Raw genomic sequence first — 18,514 nt, 5'->3', positions numbered from 1 at the left:
AGGAATATAAAGAACGTGTTCATTCTGTGCCTATATGGTGAAAGGATGGATTCACTGAAGACCTGTACTTTGAGGCTGTATATTAAGAAACTGAAAGAAATCTGTTCTTCAAAGCTCCTTTTTTCCCCTTTTGAACTAAATTTACTCTCATGCTGTTAATTCCTCCTTCCCCCGCAATCCTTCTTAACAGACCTTGAGTTCAAACAGTTTCACGGTATTATGGAAGTAGCAGCTTCGGTCTCTTTGTGAGCAGAAGCAGGGCTGATTTTGACTATAGCCAAACTACAATTGTCATTACTTTACTAAGCTTCCTATCATGGTGCCTGCTACTACCATTAGGTGATACTTTGTTGTACAGAGTGCTGATGCAGTTGTTTTCTTTCCCACCTTACAATTTTCTGTAAATCCTGTGTTCAGAGGACAACCAGGGAAGTGAGGAACAAAAAGCCACAACCCAAGACCTATTTGTAAACCATTAACTGTAATAGATTTCTGCCTGTTTCTTGATGCAAAGCCTGCTGATGAGGCTTTCTTTGGGCTCTTAAGGCTCCCTTAAATAGCTGCCAACTCTGAGCTGCCTTTAGTACTGAAAGCCTCTGCTTGCTGTGTAGTTGAATAAATGCTATTTCTTGAGAAGGCCTGTCTGTGGCATTGGCAAACTGGTGCCAACACACTCCAGATTATCAAGTGCAATGGGGCTCAGCTGTGCCTTGCCCTGGTGCTGACTGCTGCCTTCTCTATCATACTCAAGGGGAAAAGAGGGGAAGAGCAGCTGTGGTAGCAGCTACTGAAGGCCAGGTGTGCTATGTGCTGGATGAGGTTGGCAGGGAATTCTGCTGTAGTTTATGTTATTTTGCTGGGCTTTGATTTTAGTGGGCAAGTCAGGTGATTGGTGGTTGGGTGTAGGAATAGATGGTTGTAGTAGGAATACATTTATGAGAGCAGAGATGCCTGTCTGAGAAGGAGATAATGGAGCAGAATGCACTTGGCATAAATTCAGAAGCTTTGTGCATTAACTACAATTGGTAAGCTCATAATGCAGGCTTTAAATTGCTGTCACTTTTTTTTAGAAGGAAGGGCTTGATTCAGCTTGGTATCAGTTGGGGTATATAGCACTTCTTAGGAGAGTCTATGTGGTTGGCATTGGAGACAACCCTTTTTTTTTTTTTTAAGTCAATTTTGATCCTCTCGGAGATTGAAATAGGAATAGAATTACACCACTTTGAGAGCTAAAGGTTTCTCTTGAGATGTCAGTTACCCTCATGGGGTATAGCTGGTTCTGGCAGAAAGAGCTTTTCCGAATTGCATCAGTTACTGCAATAAAGTAAATTGCTTGTCCTGTCTTTTAGACAAGGTGAAAAATATACTGATGTGAGTTGTCGCTGTGGAAGCAGCTCACATTGCTGTCTCCTGATCCAGGCTGAGATCATGAGATGACCTTGTCTCAGTTCAGAAAAGCTTGTGAGATCCTTCTGAATTCATCAGTGCTCTTTCTCTGAGTGAAAATGTGACAGCTGTTTTTCAAGGACACTGAGGGCAAAAAAAAAAGGGGGGTGGGATGACAGGGAAAATAGATTAATGTAAATAAAATGGCAGTGTTGATGGATGTAATTTTGATGGAAGTTAATAATAAAAATTAAGCTTTCTCGTAACAGCATTTGGGATGAATTGTGATTTTATTCCATTGCTTTTGAACTTGAGTTTTGATGGAGATATAAATTGCCAGAATCAGGGATGTAATCATGGAAAAATCATGCTGTCTGACCTGGGGCTTGTAGAGGCCATTATACCTCACCTTCTACTGCTTTTCAATTTCTTTCATTTTTTTTCTGCACCCTGCATCCCCCTTCTGCCATTATCCTTCCTCCTCCCCCTTCTGCCCACAAGGCTCCTGATTTCCTGAGCAGCCTTTCTTTAACCCTCTCCCATTTCTTAGGATTTAGGGCTAGGTTGCCTCTCTCTAGAAACCATTGCAGCTCAAAACAGAAAGCCAGATGCTGGTTTTGTTCTTTCCCAGTTGTGAATTCAGAGCCCTGGCATCAATACAATAATGAAACCCTTGTTGGATTTCATTCCCCGCCCCGATAGAGCCTTGTCCATGGGATTCTGTTTGTTGTTACTGTTAGTGTATCATGAGAGATGCAAAGCCACAAGCTGGGAGCAAACAAGCAACAGCGAAAGACAGCCACAAACAAATAGCATTTGTCAGATCCCTGTTGTCAGGGGGTTTTAATTCAAAGTTTTAAAGCAGCAGTGAATGTGCAGCGTTGTCCCAAAACATGGAAACCACCAATAATAGGTAAATGCAAACATTTTGCTTATTATGGTGACTACAGCTTCTCCCCTTACTGTTGCATTGCTGTCTGCCAGGATAACTCTCTAAAGGGCAGGTGGAAAATTTCCATCCTGGTACATGCCAGCAAGCAGTGGCAGGGAGGCAACAACTGGATGTTTTAGAAATTCAGCACACGCAGACACACACCTCGCTCCCTGGCAGGTGAAATGCGTTGGCACTTCCTCTGTCACCCGATGACCAGGGAGAAAGAGGCTGCATAGGGGCCTCTGAGTGATTATGAGGTCAGGTAAATAGAAGCAAACCTCTGGCCTGCTGGAGGCTGCGAGGGAGCAGCCCTGGTCCTGCCCATGCTGCTGTCTCCTTGCTGCCCTCTTCCCCCAACCCTGGAGGGATGTCCTTCTGAGCAGGCCTGGAGCTGAAGGGATGCTGTCTGCTCCCTCCTTGCTACAGACGTGTAGGGCTCTTGGGCCACACACAGCTGGCAAACGTTTTGAAGATGGCACCTGTGCTGGGGCTGTGTGCTCTGCTCAGTGGAGCTTCTTAATCGGCAGGGAGCCCTTGGGTAACCATTGGCATCAGAGAGTCATAGGATCACTAAGGTTGGAGAAGACCTCTAAGATCAAGTCCAACTGTCAACCCAAACCCACAATGCCAACTAAACCATGTCCTGAAGTGCCATGTCTACGTGTTTTTTTAATACCTCCATGGATGGTGACTCCACCACTCCTTTGGGCAGCCTGTTCCAATGTTTGACCACTCTTTCAGTAAAGACATTCTTCCTAATGTCCAGTATAAACCTGGCACAACTTGATGCCATTTCCTCTTGTCCTGTTGCCAGTTACTTGGGAGAAGAGATCTCCTGGATGCCTGGGGGTTTGCTGTGGGCAGAAGCCCCAGAGCACAACCATGGAAATTTTGGCATATGGTCAGTCCAGAGACCTGGGTATGTTGGGCAAACTAAGTCTAAATATCTAGGCAGGGGAGGGTCTCTGCCAGCTGAAGCTGGGCTTCTCCCAAGTGTTCCCCAGACCTTCAGTACTCTCCCAAATTTTTCTCTTCTATTACAAAGCAAAAAGAAAGCATTTTCCTGAGGTCTATTCCAGTGCTGTGTCACTGGGTTGAGGCAAATTTTGTTGCAGTCTCCAGTGTGATGGCCCATCTCTCTAGGCAAAAGTTTCAGCTGCTTGTGCAACTAACGTAAATACTTTGAACAATTTTTTTTTTCTTGGATGTGTGCATAGAGATTGTTGTAGTGTTAATGATAATCTGATCTCGCTACTTGGCTCAGGGTTTTGACATGCAGATAGATGGGCCATATAACACTTGATTTAGCATCTCAGTTTAAAGGACTGGAAATTTGTTCAGGGAATCAAGGTTAGTAAGATGCGATTTGGGAAGTTACAACTATGTTCTTGATTACAAAGAACAGTACATCTTTAGTAACAATTTTCTAAAAGTGTCTGAAAAACAGAAAATGCTGCCAGCTTTGCAAGGAACTGCTGTATTGGTTTATCTTGATGAATGAAGAACTTTCAGACCCTTCTAGAGGGTACAGTCATGTGGGTATGAGATGTGGGAGTTTACAGCAAAGGACAGGAGCAGTTGCCTGAAGTTCTGCTATTCCAAGTGTTAGCAAGGCAGCCAGCTCCTCTTCTGAACCCATGTGACTTAGGGGAGCCCAGGGTATGAATCAGGGCAGAGGCTGGGTCTGTCATTAGACCATATTCAAGCTCTGTTGAAGTCAGTGTTTGTCAGGATTTTGTGTTCCCTGCTGAAGAGAATGGCAGCTCTGTATGATCAAGTGCCAAACTGAACAAAAAAACAAACCAACAAACAAAACCCCGAACAAAACCAAGAAAGTAGTTTTTGTATTGAAGTTAAAATAGTAAGATATTGTTAATAGATTTTGGATGCTTTCATTTCAAATGGGAAGTGAATGCACCACTTCCCCTGGTAATCTGTGAACCCAGAGATTCACAGTGTTTGGCTCGACTATTCATGATTTATTTACTTTTTAAAATTCAGACATAGGCATGTGTGTGATGATTTATTTCTCCTTGTAATTGGATACAGTGATTAAATGAGCTTGCATATTATACTTCATTGTCCTTCTGGGATGTTGTCTGCTGTGTCTTTAAAACAGCAGCTCCTAATGTAATTATTCCAGCTCCTATATATTTACTGTAATCAGTGTTGTGTTTCAAAAAACTGATTTGGAAAATTGCTTTTAAATACATATTCTTATGTAGAAATTATGTAGCTAACTAAAGAGTGGTACATAATCCTCAGAGTCTGCCTTTAAGATGCTTTGCTACCTTTTCTGACAGGCATGCTTTAGTAAAAATAAATACATGCGCACTATTTTGTAACCTGAGAGCAGGTGTAAGTAGCTACATGTAGCAGAAGTGTCTACCGTGCTACAGCCATGGCCAAGCAATTGTGGTCTGAGACTGTCATCACATAATTAATAATTTTCCATAGACAAGTCAGGGATGATCTAGAAAAGATACTACTTCTTAGTAAGAAAAAAACAAAACAAACAAACCAGAATTTTTATAATAGGCCTTAATGACTAACTGAATAAACAAAGCTGTTTAATGAAGAAAACCTTATTTGCAGAAAAAAAATGTGGGAAGATAAATGAGTTATCATTTTTACATAGATACAGGCATTCAGAAGCTACACTGGCTGTGACTGGTGCTATACAAACACAGAGTAAGAGATGGTGCTCTGCCCTGGAAATTTATAGCGTCCACTAAGAGAAGATCCAGTAACCTGGTGCAGCAGAGAGGTGAGAACAACAGTGGTAGGAAGCCTCGTTAGAGAACTGGGTATGGACACAGCTTGCAGAATTTTAAATAAGGAGGATAGCTCAGTGATGCTGGTAGTCCCAGTGTTTGAGATGGTATCTTTTAATAAAAAAAACAAACAGTCCTATCAGCAGCAACTTGAGGTTCTATCAGTATATCTCTTTTGGCCGAGTTAGTTTATGTCTGCAGACAATGCTTAATGGCAGCCTTTCCTTCAGCAAGACAGTAATTTGTCTCTTTCTTTCTTCTACAGATGCACTTACTATGCTCCTGTAAGTAATGGGAGTGTCTTTGGGTATTTGCTGTCTTGTCTCAAATTTGGTTGAAATTTGTTAACAGAATCAAAGGTTACAGGGGTAATGGAGAGGAAGACTAATAGTCAGTTGGACAGTTCGGTTGCAAAGGCCATTTTCCTCTGGGGAACAAGAATGAAGAAATGATGAAGGAAAGTAGAAAGGATGTTGTTTGTAGCCTATTTAATTTGAAGAGGATTTGGAAATTTGATCATAGAATCATAGAATATGCTGAGTTGGAAGGGACCCATCAGGATCATTGAGTCCAACTCCTGTGCCTATATAGGGCACCCCTAGAATCACACCATGTGCCTACCATGTGATAGGTAAAGGTGGTCTGCATTGGGATCACTATCTGAAACTCATGTTTAGTGCTCTTGGCATTGCTGGCAGGAGGTCAAATGCACTGCAATTATCTGCATGGGACCATGGAGACATGAGCAGAATGGGAGTGAGGACACTGGGTTTGGACTCTCAGCCTTGGCAGGTACCTCCAGCCTCTGCTGAGCCCATGTTTGCCTCCCATTCTCTGTACACTGGAAAAATAAAGCACATTTTATAAACACTGTGTTGGCATTTATGGCCAAAAAAGAGTGATAGAAATGAAAGGTGGCAGCAAGTGCTAGTCACAGCCAAATGTTATGAATAATGGTGAAACATGGTCATGGAGCAGATGAACCAAGAAGCCCAGTTTAATACAGTATCCTATTTGTTACTGCAGTTCATGATTTTTACCTTTATCCTAAAAACTGCACCAGATTCATGCGTGCTTCTGCAGAAAGGTAGGGTTTACATCTCTGCCAAGGGGGTTGCTCTGTGCCCCATGGAAGGTCCAAGGAACAGCTGGCAGTGTTGGTGAAAGGGTAAAAATTGAGCAGTTTCTACAAGATACAGAACACATCTCTTGTATTACCTGCTTTCTAGTGTGTACATGAAAGATACAGTATCTTGTAAGACTTGGAAAAGAAAGATACAAAATAAAACAGCTGGACTATACCAGCTCAAAGTTAATGCCTGAAAGATATTATTCTGCACATATTTTTTTGTGAATACATCAATACATAGCACTAAAAATCCAAAATAATGGCAACAGTGAATATACAGCTTTAGAAAATTACTCCACCGGGTTTCCATGCAGTAATTGCTTAATATCTCTGCTTTATTTGACTGAAATAAGCAAGACTAAAATAAAATCCTTGTGTAACTACAGTACAGCTGTATCAAGGATCTAATGATGAGTGAAAATCACTTCTTGATGAATGAAAATAGATTGAAAATTATCAAAATAAAGGTGTAATGTTGAACTACTGTGTATTGCAATCAGCCGAAGGTCCTTGCACAAGAATGTGGTTCTGCTGCCACAGGAAAATGTGCCTGTGTAGGTATTTTAATAATCACAAGCAGCTGAACTCTGCATAATGTCTGTTCCTCGTGTCTTACTCCTGTATGATCTTTAAACTGTGCAAGCAGAACCTTTGTTATTTCTTTCATTCTGCTGTCAGTACAGGGTTGTGCAAAAGGGTTGACAAACCTGATAGTTCAAAGTTTTTAGATGTTCTTAATACATAGACAGGCTGTGTACAAGGCATTTTTTTATTGCTGTCTTCCATTACATTGTAATAATGAGAAAAATTGTCTTTAATTACTTGTTAACCTGTCATTGGAATGATTTGGATGTCTCAGTATATCAAGTACGATTTCAGGTTCATAATAAAAGCACATATATCATGTAAATAAGTCTGCAATTAAGGTAGCATTGTGTTTTAACACCACCATCACAAAACACATCCGGTTTTTTTTTGAAGCTCATTCACCACCTGGGGAAGCAAAATGCAGCTGCCTTGTGAGTGCTGTGACACTCATTGTTCTGGTTTTATGCTGTGAAGCTGTGCTTCATTGCCTAGGGAGCAAGGCAGGTGTGGAAATGTAAGATGTGGGTATGAAGTATGGCCCTGTTTGTTTTTTGGGTTCTTTTGGGTGTCATGTCCTTCCTGATGTCCTCCCAGTCCAAGGAGGTCTGGGCTGTGCATTGTAGGTGTTTAGATATTGCAGAAGTAATTTTAGAGGTATCTAAGCAGGCTGTGGCCATCAACCTAAGCTATTGTATACTTGGGCAATGTGCTGGAAGTGCATCCTTCAGCCCTGCGGTGAGATTGCAGCATGCTAAAAAGCCTGTCAGGTCTCCTGTGGGGTTCCCCAGATGTATTCTCTCTTCCTCCTCTTCCTTGTCCCCTGCCCAGCAGAGCCTGTAGCACATTGCAGACATGCAGCACCTTTGCTGAGCCTTTGGCCTCTGTATGTCAGAAGATGTTGGCAATTGAGTCACTGCTTTTGAGGTTAAATGACCATGGACCACAGCTGCAAGACCCTCACCTAGTCTGTATGACCCAGTACACCAGAACTGTCCCACTATGTGACCCAGTGCATTGCTGTTTCATGTGCTGGAAGAATTCAGTGGTCTATATGTTAGTCTAGTGCACGTTATTGCCATCTTTTGCAGAGATTTTGACCAAATCCAACAGTTCTTGCTCAGATGAAAATGCCATCATTCCCTTTGCAGGCAGTTCTGCCAAATCTACAGAAGCCAGGAGCATTTTGCCTGTGGAGGCTTTGTCATGCTTGGCTTCCCTGAGGAGATGCTGTGATGTTACTGCACATGCTCACGGTGCCACATGTTGGGGAGCTTGCACTGCTTAGCATATTTATGATAATTTGGCTCCCAGGGGCAAACAGGATTCTTCTCATATCTCCTTCCCTGGGCTGAAGCACAAAGAAATTTCCCCTTGCTGCTTCGTAGGGGGAAAATACCAGATCAAAGCTTCTTGCTAAACACTTTTAAAAATACACAGTGCAGATCCATACATTTCTGTTCTCTGAAGGGACCTATCACTCCGGTTGGTATGGAAAGCAGTTAGCAGCAGGTGATGGGAATAACAATGCATACAGAAGTCTAGGCATTGAGCCTGAAGAGCTTTAGATGTGGCATTGCCACATGTAGTTTGACCTGCCCTTTATCCATGCTATGTACCGGTATGGAACGTATTCTGGTCACTATACAGTAATTGTCATCATCTGCTGAATTGGATATTGTCCACATACTGTGGATTTTGGAGCCTGTCATTATGAAGTGAAGTTAAATAGTCTTATTATGTATTTAAAATATTGCCAATTAAGGTGTGGGTTTTTTTTTTTTAATACATATAGATGTTATTTTTGGGTTGTAAACAAATTTTTGGTTCATATTCTCAGAAATGTCACTGAAAAGTTAAAGTATCTCAAGTTGAAGACCTAAAAATGAAGAACTTGCAATCTTATTTTTGAAGACGTGATGGTGTTTTTATATTTATATGCAACATTAGTTCTGAAGGTTACTGTTTCCTAGGAGAAAATTTTCCATTTCAGTGATGAGAAAGACATGCTGCACTTGAAACTTGGTTCTTCTTCAATGCCATGTGAGTGTTGGACAGCAAAGATGAAAAGAATGAAGATTTACTACATTTTCCTTTATTTTAACTTTCTGAAAGCCTCATGTGTAGTCTAGTTTTAAAGTTCCCTTTAGACTCAAATGTGTGCTGAGCCAGTGGACATGGGAGAAGGCTTGAGCAGCTGTGAGCACCTTTGAGCAGCCACTTGGTAGTGCCCAGCTCACAGTGACAGAGCGGGCAGTCGTGTGTACTGCTCTCTGCTGCTGAGGACGGCTGCATGCAATGACTGGGCTGCCACCAGGCTGCAAAAGGTCTTGAGTGGGCCCGCTGAGACAGTGACAGCTCTTGGTGGCACCTGGAACTCATGTCATTGAGGGGGCTGAGCTGGAGAGCATTGCATCTCTTTAGGTGCCTGGATGAGAGAGTGATGAGTGGGGTACAAAAAAATCCTGGTACAAGACAGAGGCAGAAAAGCAGAAACTTACCTTGTACTTGCTCATATGACTTTCCTCGAGACACTCTGGTGACATGGGTGACAGGCAGTGTGCCTGGTGCAGGTGAAAGCCAGTGAGGGCAGACCAGCACACTGTGCTGTTGCTGTGCCTGTCCTTCTCTTCTGCCCCATAAGGCAGCTGGACCCCAGGCAGTGGGATGAAAGAGAACTGTTAAATCTTTTATCTTCCATCCTGCTGCTCCAGGCAATCCTGGCCTGGCTGGCTTATTTTAAACAATCAATGGAAGGAGAGGATGGATTTTTCTCCTAAAACACTTTGTGAGATGCCTGATGTGAACAAGGAGTGGTTGCCTTCCGCAGCGAGGCTTTTGTGAAGGCTTCACCTGTGTCTTAAAATGCCTCAGTTTACTGTCAAGTGAGGTTTCACTGTAAGGAAGCTTGGCTGCAGTAATCAAGGGCTTTTTTAACAAAAAGTGTCAGTATCTTAGGGTGACTGCTATTGGCAACATTTCTAACAATTCAAAATATATAAAGCCTACTGGATTTGTCCAATAATTTCAAATAACCCCAACTATTATATCTGCACATTAATCACCATGGATCCCTCCTACCTGGAGAGAGGGGAAAAAAAAAAAAAAAAAAAAGAGCTTCAGGTTTCTATGTAGAAAAATTAGTGCCTCATTAAAGCTAGACAAGTTTGACATTTGCTCTCTGCCTGTGGTTTCAGAGCTTTTTGTCCCTCAAACAAAATATGAGACTGCTCCAATACATGTGATAGCAACAGCTGGAATGCAGCTTTAGGAGGATCTTTGACCTTACCAGACAGAATGCATTTGATTCATTCTGCGGATGTTAAAATACTGCCAGAATTCTCTGGGAGATGACCTTAGAAATTATTCCTAGTTCTGATTTTTGTGCTCTAATAAAAATTCTGGTTGTACAGGTTAAATATCTTGCCCTTCTGTATTTTCTTTTTCTAACCTAATGCCTGAAATTAATGGCTTGCTCTTTATTCCTTTGTGCATTGATTTCTCAGCGCTTTGGAGGTTAGATGACATAACTACTATAATTGTTTTAATACATTAGCAGCAAATTATATATCGATGTTCTTTTTTCCATTGACCTTTCTTTCACAATATAATTCTCATTTTTTGCTTTGTGCTGTATCCGTGGTGGAATAGCATTTTTAGAGGATTTGATTTTCGATTAAGGGGCAATCCTGCAAGGTCCTGAGTGCCGTTGCCATCTGCTGAATGCAAGGTAGATCTCAGACCACTCAGCACTCTCTTAGACATGAGCAATATCTTGCTAGATCAGATAGTAACGTTAGCAGTTTGCATGTACTGTTTGTACTTGGAGACATCCTGACATTTTTAGTAAGTTGCTGTGGAATTACAGATTATGAGAAACTCCTATCTTTGAAAGAGTTGTCCTCAACTCATTTTTCCATTTCTACAGAACAAGCAATTTTCCTTTTACAGCTACAACTGGATGGACATGGATCTGCATTGCTGAAAGGTTTCAGAGCATTGCATAGTATGATGTAAGCCAAAACATGCAAAATTTCTACATGTAGCAGTGTCCGTCTTGAGGTGTGATTATAATTTTCCTCATTTTACAGAAATGAGCAAGAGGAATGTTCTTAGTGTTAAGAGCTCTCAGCACTGAGAGGCTGAAAAACTTGAAAATGCTGTAGCCCTCATTTAGTTTAATTTGAACTTGGTGAGTGAATATTTAAAATAGCAAAAAAAAAAAAAAAGTCTTTTCCCTGCAGAATAGTAAGTAATCAGTATCCATTTTACTCAGGCACAAGGAGCTCATCTGTCTGTGTGCCCAGCTGTAACCCCATCTCACAGGGCTGCTTTTCTTGATGATGGTGAGAAATGCAAGTTTTAACTCTTTCTGAGCAGGTATTCCTAACCTCATCAGTGAAGATTTTCTTTAAAAATTATATTTCCAGTATGTGCTTTGAAGTTATGAGGTACATTAGCATTATTGAGCTCAGCTTTTCAGTCATACAGAGGAAGGTATAAACTACAAAGGATTCATTTGGTTTTGGAGGTTTTTTTCCCCCAGATATCCTCAGGAGGGTGAGCCTAGCTAAATGTTAACGAGAAGTGGCTGGCCCTGCAACGTAGGGAAGACACAGTGAATGTAAATGAGATGAATTTTTGAGGTTTTGGTGATTTTTAAGTTTGGAATTCTGACTAGTACTAGAAAGTGTATTAACAAAAGGGGACGTCAGGAGCTGACCATATGGTTATTCCATCATTCTTGCCATGATCACAAATGGTAAATGGCATACCCAGAGATTTTTAGACTTTGTTGTATGTTGTCCAAAATACGTTTATTTCTCTTTCCATCTTTATCTTTCTAAAAAATTGGCCCCCAAAGCTCCAAAGAGGTGTTGTTACCTGTTAGTTTGCGCTGATGTCTGAAAAATGTGTGTGTAAACTCCATCCACATTTCATGCTGCTGGAGTTCCTACACCTTGCCCACTGATACATTATACTCACGTTCTAACATGCTTCAGGATGAAGAAGATCTTATGATCTCCCTCTGTTTGGTATGTTTCTGAAAGATAAATTGAGCAGTAAAGGCATTTAGCAAATTCCTCAGCTTGAAACGCAGAGTTTGGAGAGTTATATTATAAATTCAGTGCATGAGTTTTCATTCCCTTACTCAGTTAAATTCTCTCATACTCATAGCAAAAGCCACAACTGCTGGTGTAGCACAATAAGGGTTGCCAAACTGATGCTACAAAATTGCTGTAAGAGAAGTTTTAACCTACAAGTTAACTGTGAATTCCTGTGGCTTGTTCATTCATTTAATTTTTTCTTTAATTTTATTTTTTTCAGTCTCCATCCAGGTTTGGCCTCCTCCAGCAAATCCTTGGAGAAAGCTGAATAGTTACTTTGCATAAAGTGGAAAAAGACTTGCGTTCCAGTACTTTTTCTGTATTTTCTTATAATCTGATTTAGTGTGGAATACAAGTCTGAAAAATACTTCAATCTTTCTGTAATTCTTGCACAGCCATTCACAATGGATTTGTACAGTGCAAAGTGGAAGAGATTTGGGTTCAGAATGATTATAAGTTTAGAAAAGAAACAACCCAGTTGAGTTGTTTTTCTTTGCGGTTTAACAGATTTCACTATTTGTACCCTCTCCTCAACTAACAGTACGAGGCAAACTGCAGGTAAAGGAATATAAAGTCTATATGCACAGTATCTATATGTTTATACCCCTCTGTATAGTGGAAGTTATCTTTTGTAGGTCATTTGATGATAAGGAAAAAGGTTTGTGCATTGCATATATAAAATCCTGTTGACCTTGTTTTGCATAGCTTTATTTTTCCTTAATATTTAAAGCATGCAATGGAAAAGAAAACATGGAAACCAAAATTCTATAGAGTGGGAAGAGTAGAGTGTGAAAAGTTGGTTTGTAAAGTCTAGTATGAGAAAGAGAATAGTTCTCGTCACCTTGACAATCAGTTTGTCACAGAAAGTGGCAGGATTTGTTTGGCTTATTTTTCAGGAGTTTGGTTTTGTTTTCTTGTTGTTGGCAGCCATTGAGGAGCAGCAAAACAAAAAGTACTGGGGATGTAACAGGGTTATAACAAAATCAGGACAAACTGGAATTTGTCTTGAAGTTATCTCTTCTTGTGGGTATAAAGGGATTAATGACTCAGTGCTGGCATTAGAAATCATTATATCTGGCTTAGCTGGACAGGGTGTCTAATATTAGCACAACAGGTATATTCTGAATGCAGTTTGAGCTATTGAACATGTTTGTGTTTTAGCTGTGATGGTCTAAAGACACTGGTTGGTGCACATGCATGGTAGTAAATAATATGTTAGAAAGGTGCATCTATGTGTAGCACTGGAGTATTTCCCTACTTTTCCTTCTTTACCCATTCTATGTGATGGCTTAACTGAAATATTTGCTTTTTAAAAACTGTCTGCAAATAAATTGAATTAAAAAACCCCAAACTTTTACACCATTTGTAAAGGCATTTCCTTTACATTAAGTCTCTTTCATGTTTATGTAAAAATTTATTAATGTGATACTGCTCCATTGATGCCTTGTACCACTGTGGTAGTTTAAGAAAATGTTTGAGTTTGAGAAGAGCTTGCAGCTGTTAGACAGGGCAACATCATGAAGTGTGCTGCCTGTCCTGATTTGTTAAATGTGTGTCACAGATGACTTCTGGCTATGGATCTGTTATTTGTTTTTGTTCTAAGGCTTAGTAATTGATAACCTGCCTAGAGAAGAACATAGAGAAATGAGAAAAGAAACCATTGAAAAATGAAATTTGGTGTGTAAACTCTTGTGAGAAACCCTTTCTACCCTCCTGGCATTTAAAAACATGCCCTCACATTGAGTTAATATTTGTAGAGTTGCCCTCTCAGAGAGACTGATCTGGTTAGAGAGGCAGGTGGGCACATGGAAAGCAGCAGGGAACTCTCTGTTGAAATATGAGGGAATATACAATGTGTTGTTTATCCAAATATATGACCATTTATTGACTCTGGGACTCAAGATCCCCCTTCCCCATCCAAATACAATGTTGTTGCCACTGGCTGTCATCACCTTATACATGAAATACAGTTGCAACTTCTCTTGTAGACATATTGCTGGGTCCTTTAGTTACCAGCTGAAAGCAGATATTCCCTGTGTAGTTCATGTGTTTTGGAACATCCTGTGTCTATGTACTGCTTTTGCCATCCCCCAGCCATCCTGTGTGTATCTTGCAGAAGGACTTTATAGCACAGAAAGATGGGAAGAGCAGTACTAAGTGCTAAGCTGGTGTCTACACTGCCTTATTTCACCTGGGGAGAGAGGGAGTACATGCAGCCCATGAGAAGCTGTCTCAGTAGAAGCTGTTGTGAATTGATTATTTAATAACAAAAAAGCACAGTGCCTGTTTTTTTTATTATTTTTATGCCTACAGTACTTGCACACATTCAGTGCGGTGAGATTGCTGCCTAAGGCTGCCCCCTCAAACAGCTGCAAGAACAGGAGCCCATTGAACTCGTGCTGGTTCTGTTGCGTGTCTTAATGAAGCTTTAGAATGCTTGAAATTGTCTTTGAAATGAAATATTCTGTAGCTGCAAGCTAACTGCATACTTCGTAATAATTGCTTAGCCAAATAAAGGCAAATCTAGAGGAACAAAGAAAAATTAGATTGATGGCTAGAAGAAAATTATTAAATAAAAAATTCATGAAGAAGAGAAATTAAAAAAAAATAGCATAACATCACAGGCTTTTGCACAAAGACTTCATTTCCAATGGGAATTTTTCCTTTTCAACTAACACTTGCAGTTTATTCTCCTTGTTTACTACAAATACTAGAAAAACTTTTTCTGTGGGAACAGGGGGGAAGACGGTCACAAATTTAGGTAGAAGCTGGGATATTTAAAAGCAAAGGTATGCTTTTCACTGTCATTCTGAGTGGGGGTATGGTACACTGTAAATAATTAATTATTTGACTTGGCTTGCCTTTTTTTTTAACTCTTCAAGCAACTGCAACTAAACAGAAGAACCCCAGAAAGACTTCTGTTCATAAATATTAGCCCAACTTAGAGCCCTTCCTCACTCATATTTACTGCTCTCATTGGCCATTAGTAACAGAATGAAAAATTAGCTGTGAATAAATTCTTTCATGTTTAACCTTTCTGTCTGTTTGCAGGTTAAGACCAGCAAATCAGTATATGTGAACATGTATCAATGTCCGAAAGTATCTGAGAAGTGTGCAATTGCTTGTTTTAAAAAATTATTGTTGAAGAATCAGCATACCCTCAGGTTTTGTGTCCTTGCTGTGGCATAAAAAAACATTCTGGAATTATTTTTAATTAGAGTGCATTTAGGAAGAAAATGCAGAAGATAGTTACAGTGAACAGCAGAACTTTAGGGAAATACCTGGAAGATAGTGCAGGCATTTTAACATATTAACGGTATTTTAAAGTCTTTAGGTAATGTCTGGTATTAGGTATTTAATCTATCAAAAGCACTTCCATTGCTTACTTGTTAAAGTAATTTAATGGATGAGTGATGCTATTAATGGACCACATGTAGAAACCAGCCTGTTTTTGTTCAAGACATTCCTTTAGGGTTTAAATTTCTAAACAAGTTCAGAGGCAATTTGAAAAGATCCAGCCTATATGCGAGCTATGGGAGTCATAAGTTGTGAAGTTTTCTTCTTAGCATTTCCTCTGCATTTAGAAGAAAAAGGAGACCACTCTGTATGTGTATGTGCAACTTCAAGTTGGCTGAGTTGATACGCTTTGTTTTGAGAAGATTTTTAGAAGCCAGAGACTGAACAGATAGAGATATGATTGATCATGCAGAGAGAGATAAATAGAGAGCTTAAAAAAACATTATAAGCTATCTACATCAACACACATTTTTTATTTTCCCTTCATTAATTTTTGGAAAGAATTGTATTGGTAATATCTGTAGCATAGTTCTTGCAGAAAGTTTAAGCAAATAAGCAAAAACCTCAAATCAGAGCAAAACCAGCCTTTCTTTTTACCCAACACTTGAATATTGAAAGAATTGTAGACATCCATAGAACAGATGATCAAGTATTAAAAATAAACTTTGGAATTGGTATTTTAACACCAGATAGTAAGATAAAATCACACTGTTTTGAAAAATTGCAGAAGTTCATTCATAAGCATTCCTCTTTTTCTTCAGCTAGTACTTAATTTCTTTTCTTAACGCGTGACTATTTGATGCTGAAGCTCAAATTATCACCTATACAGAGTTGAAAGCTGGGGAAATAATTTGTTACAAGGGTATCTTTGATTTTTTGAGGATCAGTGCACAGTCACATAGTTTAGTCAAGAACTAAAATGTGGTTGTTGACTCCAAGCACAGCAGTTTCCAAATAAGTGTTTGTGAAACCTCCAACTGTAATAGCAGCATTGTATCATCCAGAAGATGTGCAGCAGAATGAATGGATGACCTTTCAGATAGAGAACAAGCTGTTCACAATGTCTTTTCATTTACTGAGACAAAATATTCTTTTTATACGGAGATAATACTTTCCACCATTTTTAACAATATTAGTGAAATATAAAGAATGTAATAAGTTTTTTTCTGAATGTAAGGGATTTTAACTATGCGTCTTCAGATCAGGACTTTTTCTAGACCAGCTGTGTTAAATGCATTGATCTAGCTTGATTTATTACAATTTTTTTTAGAGACAATGGAGGTATTTTGAATCCCATGCTCACAGGGTGGGATGTCATTAGCTATATGTCCACATGATATCCACATGTTGTCTGGCATTGAATGATATATGGATGTATCTTATTGTCATCCTGCACCACAGCTATGAGGTCAATAATTTACTGACAGGGAGGTCCAAGGCAGCTGTAGCTGAAATTGGTCTAAATTATTGTGAAATTGCAGCCTTTGCATGAAAAGCTGCTGGGATACTCTCAGCTGCACACATGAAACAGATCACAAATGAATGCTGAGAAAACTGGGATACAGAAATCAGGGCTCTGCCTTGTCTTTCTCATGTGAAGTGTGGTTTGACTTTCAGTCTTTGCAGTTGTAAATCCACCACTTAAATTACAACCGCATACTAACTAGTAGCAACTAGTTATACTGGTAAAGTGTTTTTTCCTCTTCAGTATAACTGAAATTACTTCTATTGTTGTTCAGCCTCTGCCTGTGTTCCTGTTCGTATCTGATAAAGCAGGTGGTGTAAACCTATTTTCTTGTTGAAGGGAACATAGTATGTCTGCAGGAATTCAAAGAAATACGTTGAACAGGAGCTCCTCAAAAGTTGAGGGAAACCTAACCATTTTGGGAAGCAGAAGTGAACACAAAAACTTTTATTTTTGGAGTTAAAAAGACCAATATAATTATATTTTCTCTTTGAAGAAAACAAAAGATTTTGATGTTTGTAAACCAAATACAAATTCTTTCCTAGATCACACATATATGAGTAATTTGCTAAAATTGGAAGCAAATTTGTTAAATAATTGTAGAATAATTTCAGTTGGATCTGTGAAGACCAACCCCTGCTTGAAAAGCAGGTCCTGTATGACCAGGGTGCTCAGAGCTTTGCTCAGACAAGCTCTGAATATACCTGATGTAGGAGATTTTGCAGTCTGTCTAGGCTACCTGTCCCAACAGTTGACCCTCCTCACAGGAGCGGAAAAAAATTTTCTTTGTATCCTGATACATTTTCCATTGTTGCAGTCTCTGATGGTTGCTCCTTATCATTTTGCTGCACACCTCAAGGAAAAGTCCGTCTTGGTCTTATCTCTACTCTGCCATTGCGATGTTGGAGACTACCACAAGATCGCCTCTGAGCCCTCTCATCCTACAGCAATCCAAATCCTTTCAGCCTGCCTCTGTGCACATTAAAAAAAATGGTTTGGAAAAATCTGGAAACTAGTGTGGCACAGGAGTGAGGAAAATTACACTGGGATCTGAAGTAGCACTGCCGTTTGTCCTGACAACCTGCGGTGCTACAACTGCAATAGGTAGTGATGGTCTGCCAGCAAATATCTTCAGCCTGTTTTTCTAATGCCAATACAAACCAGGTGGAGGAGAAAACTTTACATAATGCAATTAAATAAACCATAGAGAAAACTTCTCAGTGCTTAGAGTGATGCCCACAAGACTGACCAGCTACATTTCTTCCATGGTTCTCAGCTAGTGCGGTAGATGTTAATCACAGTACATGGCAATCACAGCTTTCTCTCTGCTGTTACTAAAAGCTTTTCTTGTGAATTTCCAGAACAATTTAGCTGGTGGAGAAGTTGCTTTGCATGCAGCAGAGACAAGCAGGATGGTGGTGTTTGTGATACGGACTCTCTCTTACTGTTTCCTGAACTGTGGCTTATTGTGTACATATTTGTACTTGTTGGTTCTTTGAGGGCTGAGGATGTGCTTGTTAAATAAAGGATCTGATCCTTGCAGTGCCAAAATATTTATCAACTTAGTATGATGTAATCTGTGTACTTTGGGCCCTTTGTTTTTGGGAGGGGGTCCTATTCCTGACATGCACGCTGACAAGAGTAGATCCTCTCTTCCTTCTCTCATTAATGTATTGTAACTTGTGCTTTTTTATCTTCCTCTACAGAAACTCTCCTGGATGACTTCCTTCTCACATACACAGTCTTCATGACGACTGATGACTTGTGCCAGGCACTTCTGAGGCAATATCCTTTCATTATGTGTTACATCTTGGTTTAGCTATTGTCAAGCCTTAT

General features: G+C 39.9%; 1 protein-coding gene across 2 annotated transcripts in view; it reads left to right on the top strand.

Moving 5' to 3' along the window:
- Positions 1 to 18,514, top strand: part of RAPGEF5 (Rap guanine nucleotide exchange factor 5) — a 159,677-nt gene that overhangs the window by 103,104 nt on the left and 38,059 nt on the right. For both annotated transcript variants that reach the window (XM_051610421.1, XM_051610420.1), the window contains exon 12: positions 18,385 to 18,463. In XM_051610421.1, the coding sequence (XP_051466381.1) occupies positions 18,385 to 18,463 (79 nt within the window). The remainder of the gene's footprint in view (positions 1 to 18,384; positions 18,464 to 18,514) is intronic.

Source organism: Apus apus, chromosome 2 (assembly GCF_020740795.1).
Source record: "Apus apus isolate bApuApu2 chromosome 2, bApuApu2.pri.cur, whole genome shotgun sequence".
In the NCBI taxonomy this organism is placed as follows: Eukaryota; Metazoa; Chordata; class Aves; order Apodiformes; family Apodidae; genus Apus; species Apus apus.
The sequence above is the reverse complement of the archived record's forward strand: the minus strand, read 5'-3'. Positions and strand labels throughout refer to the sequence as shown.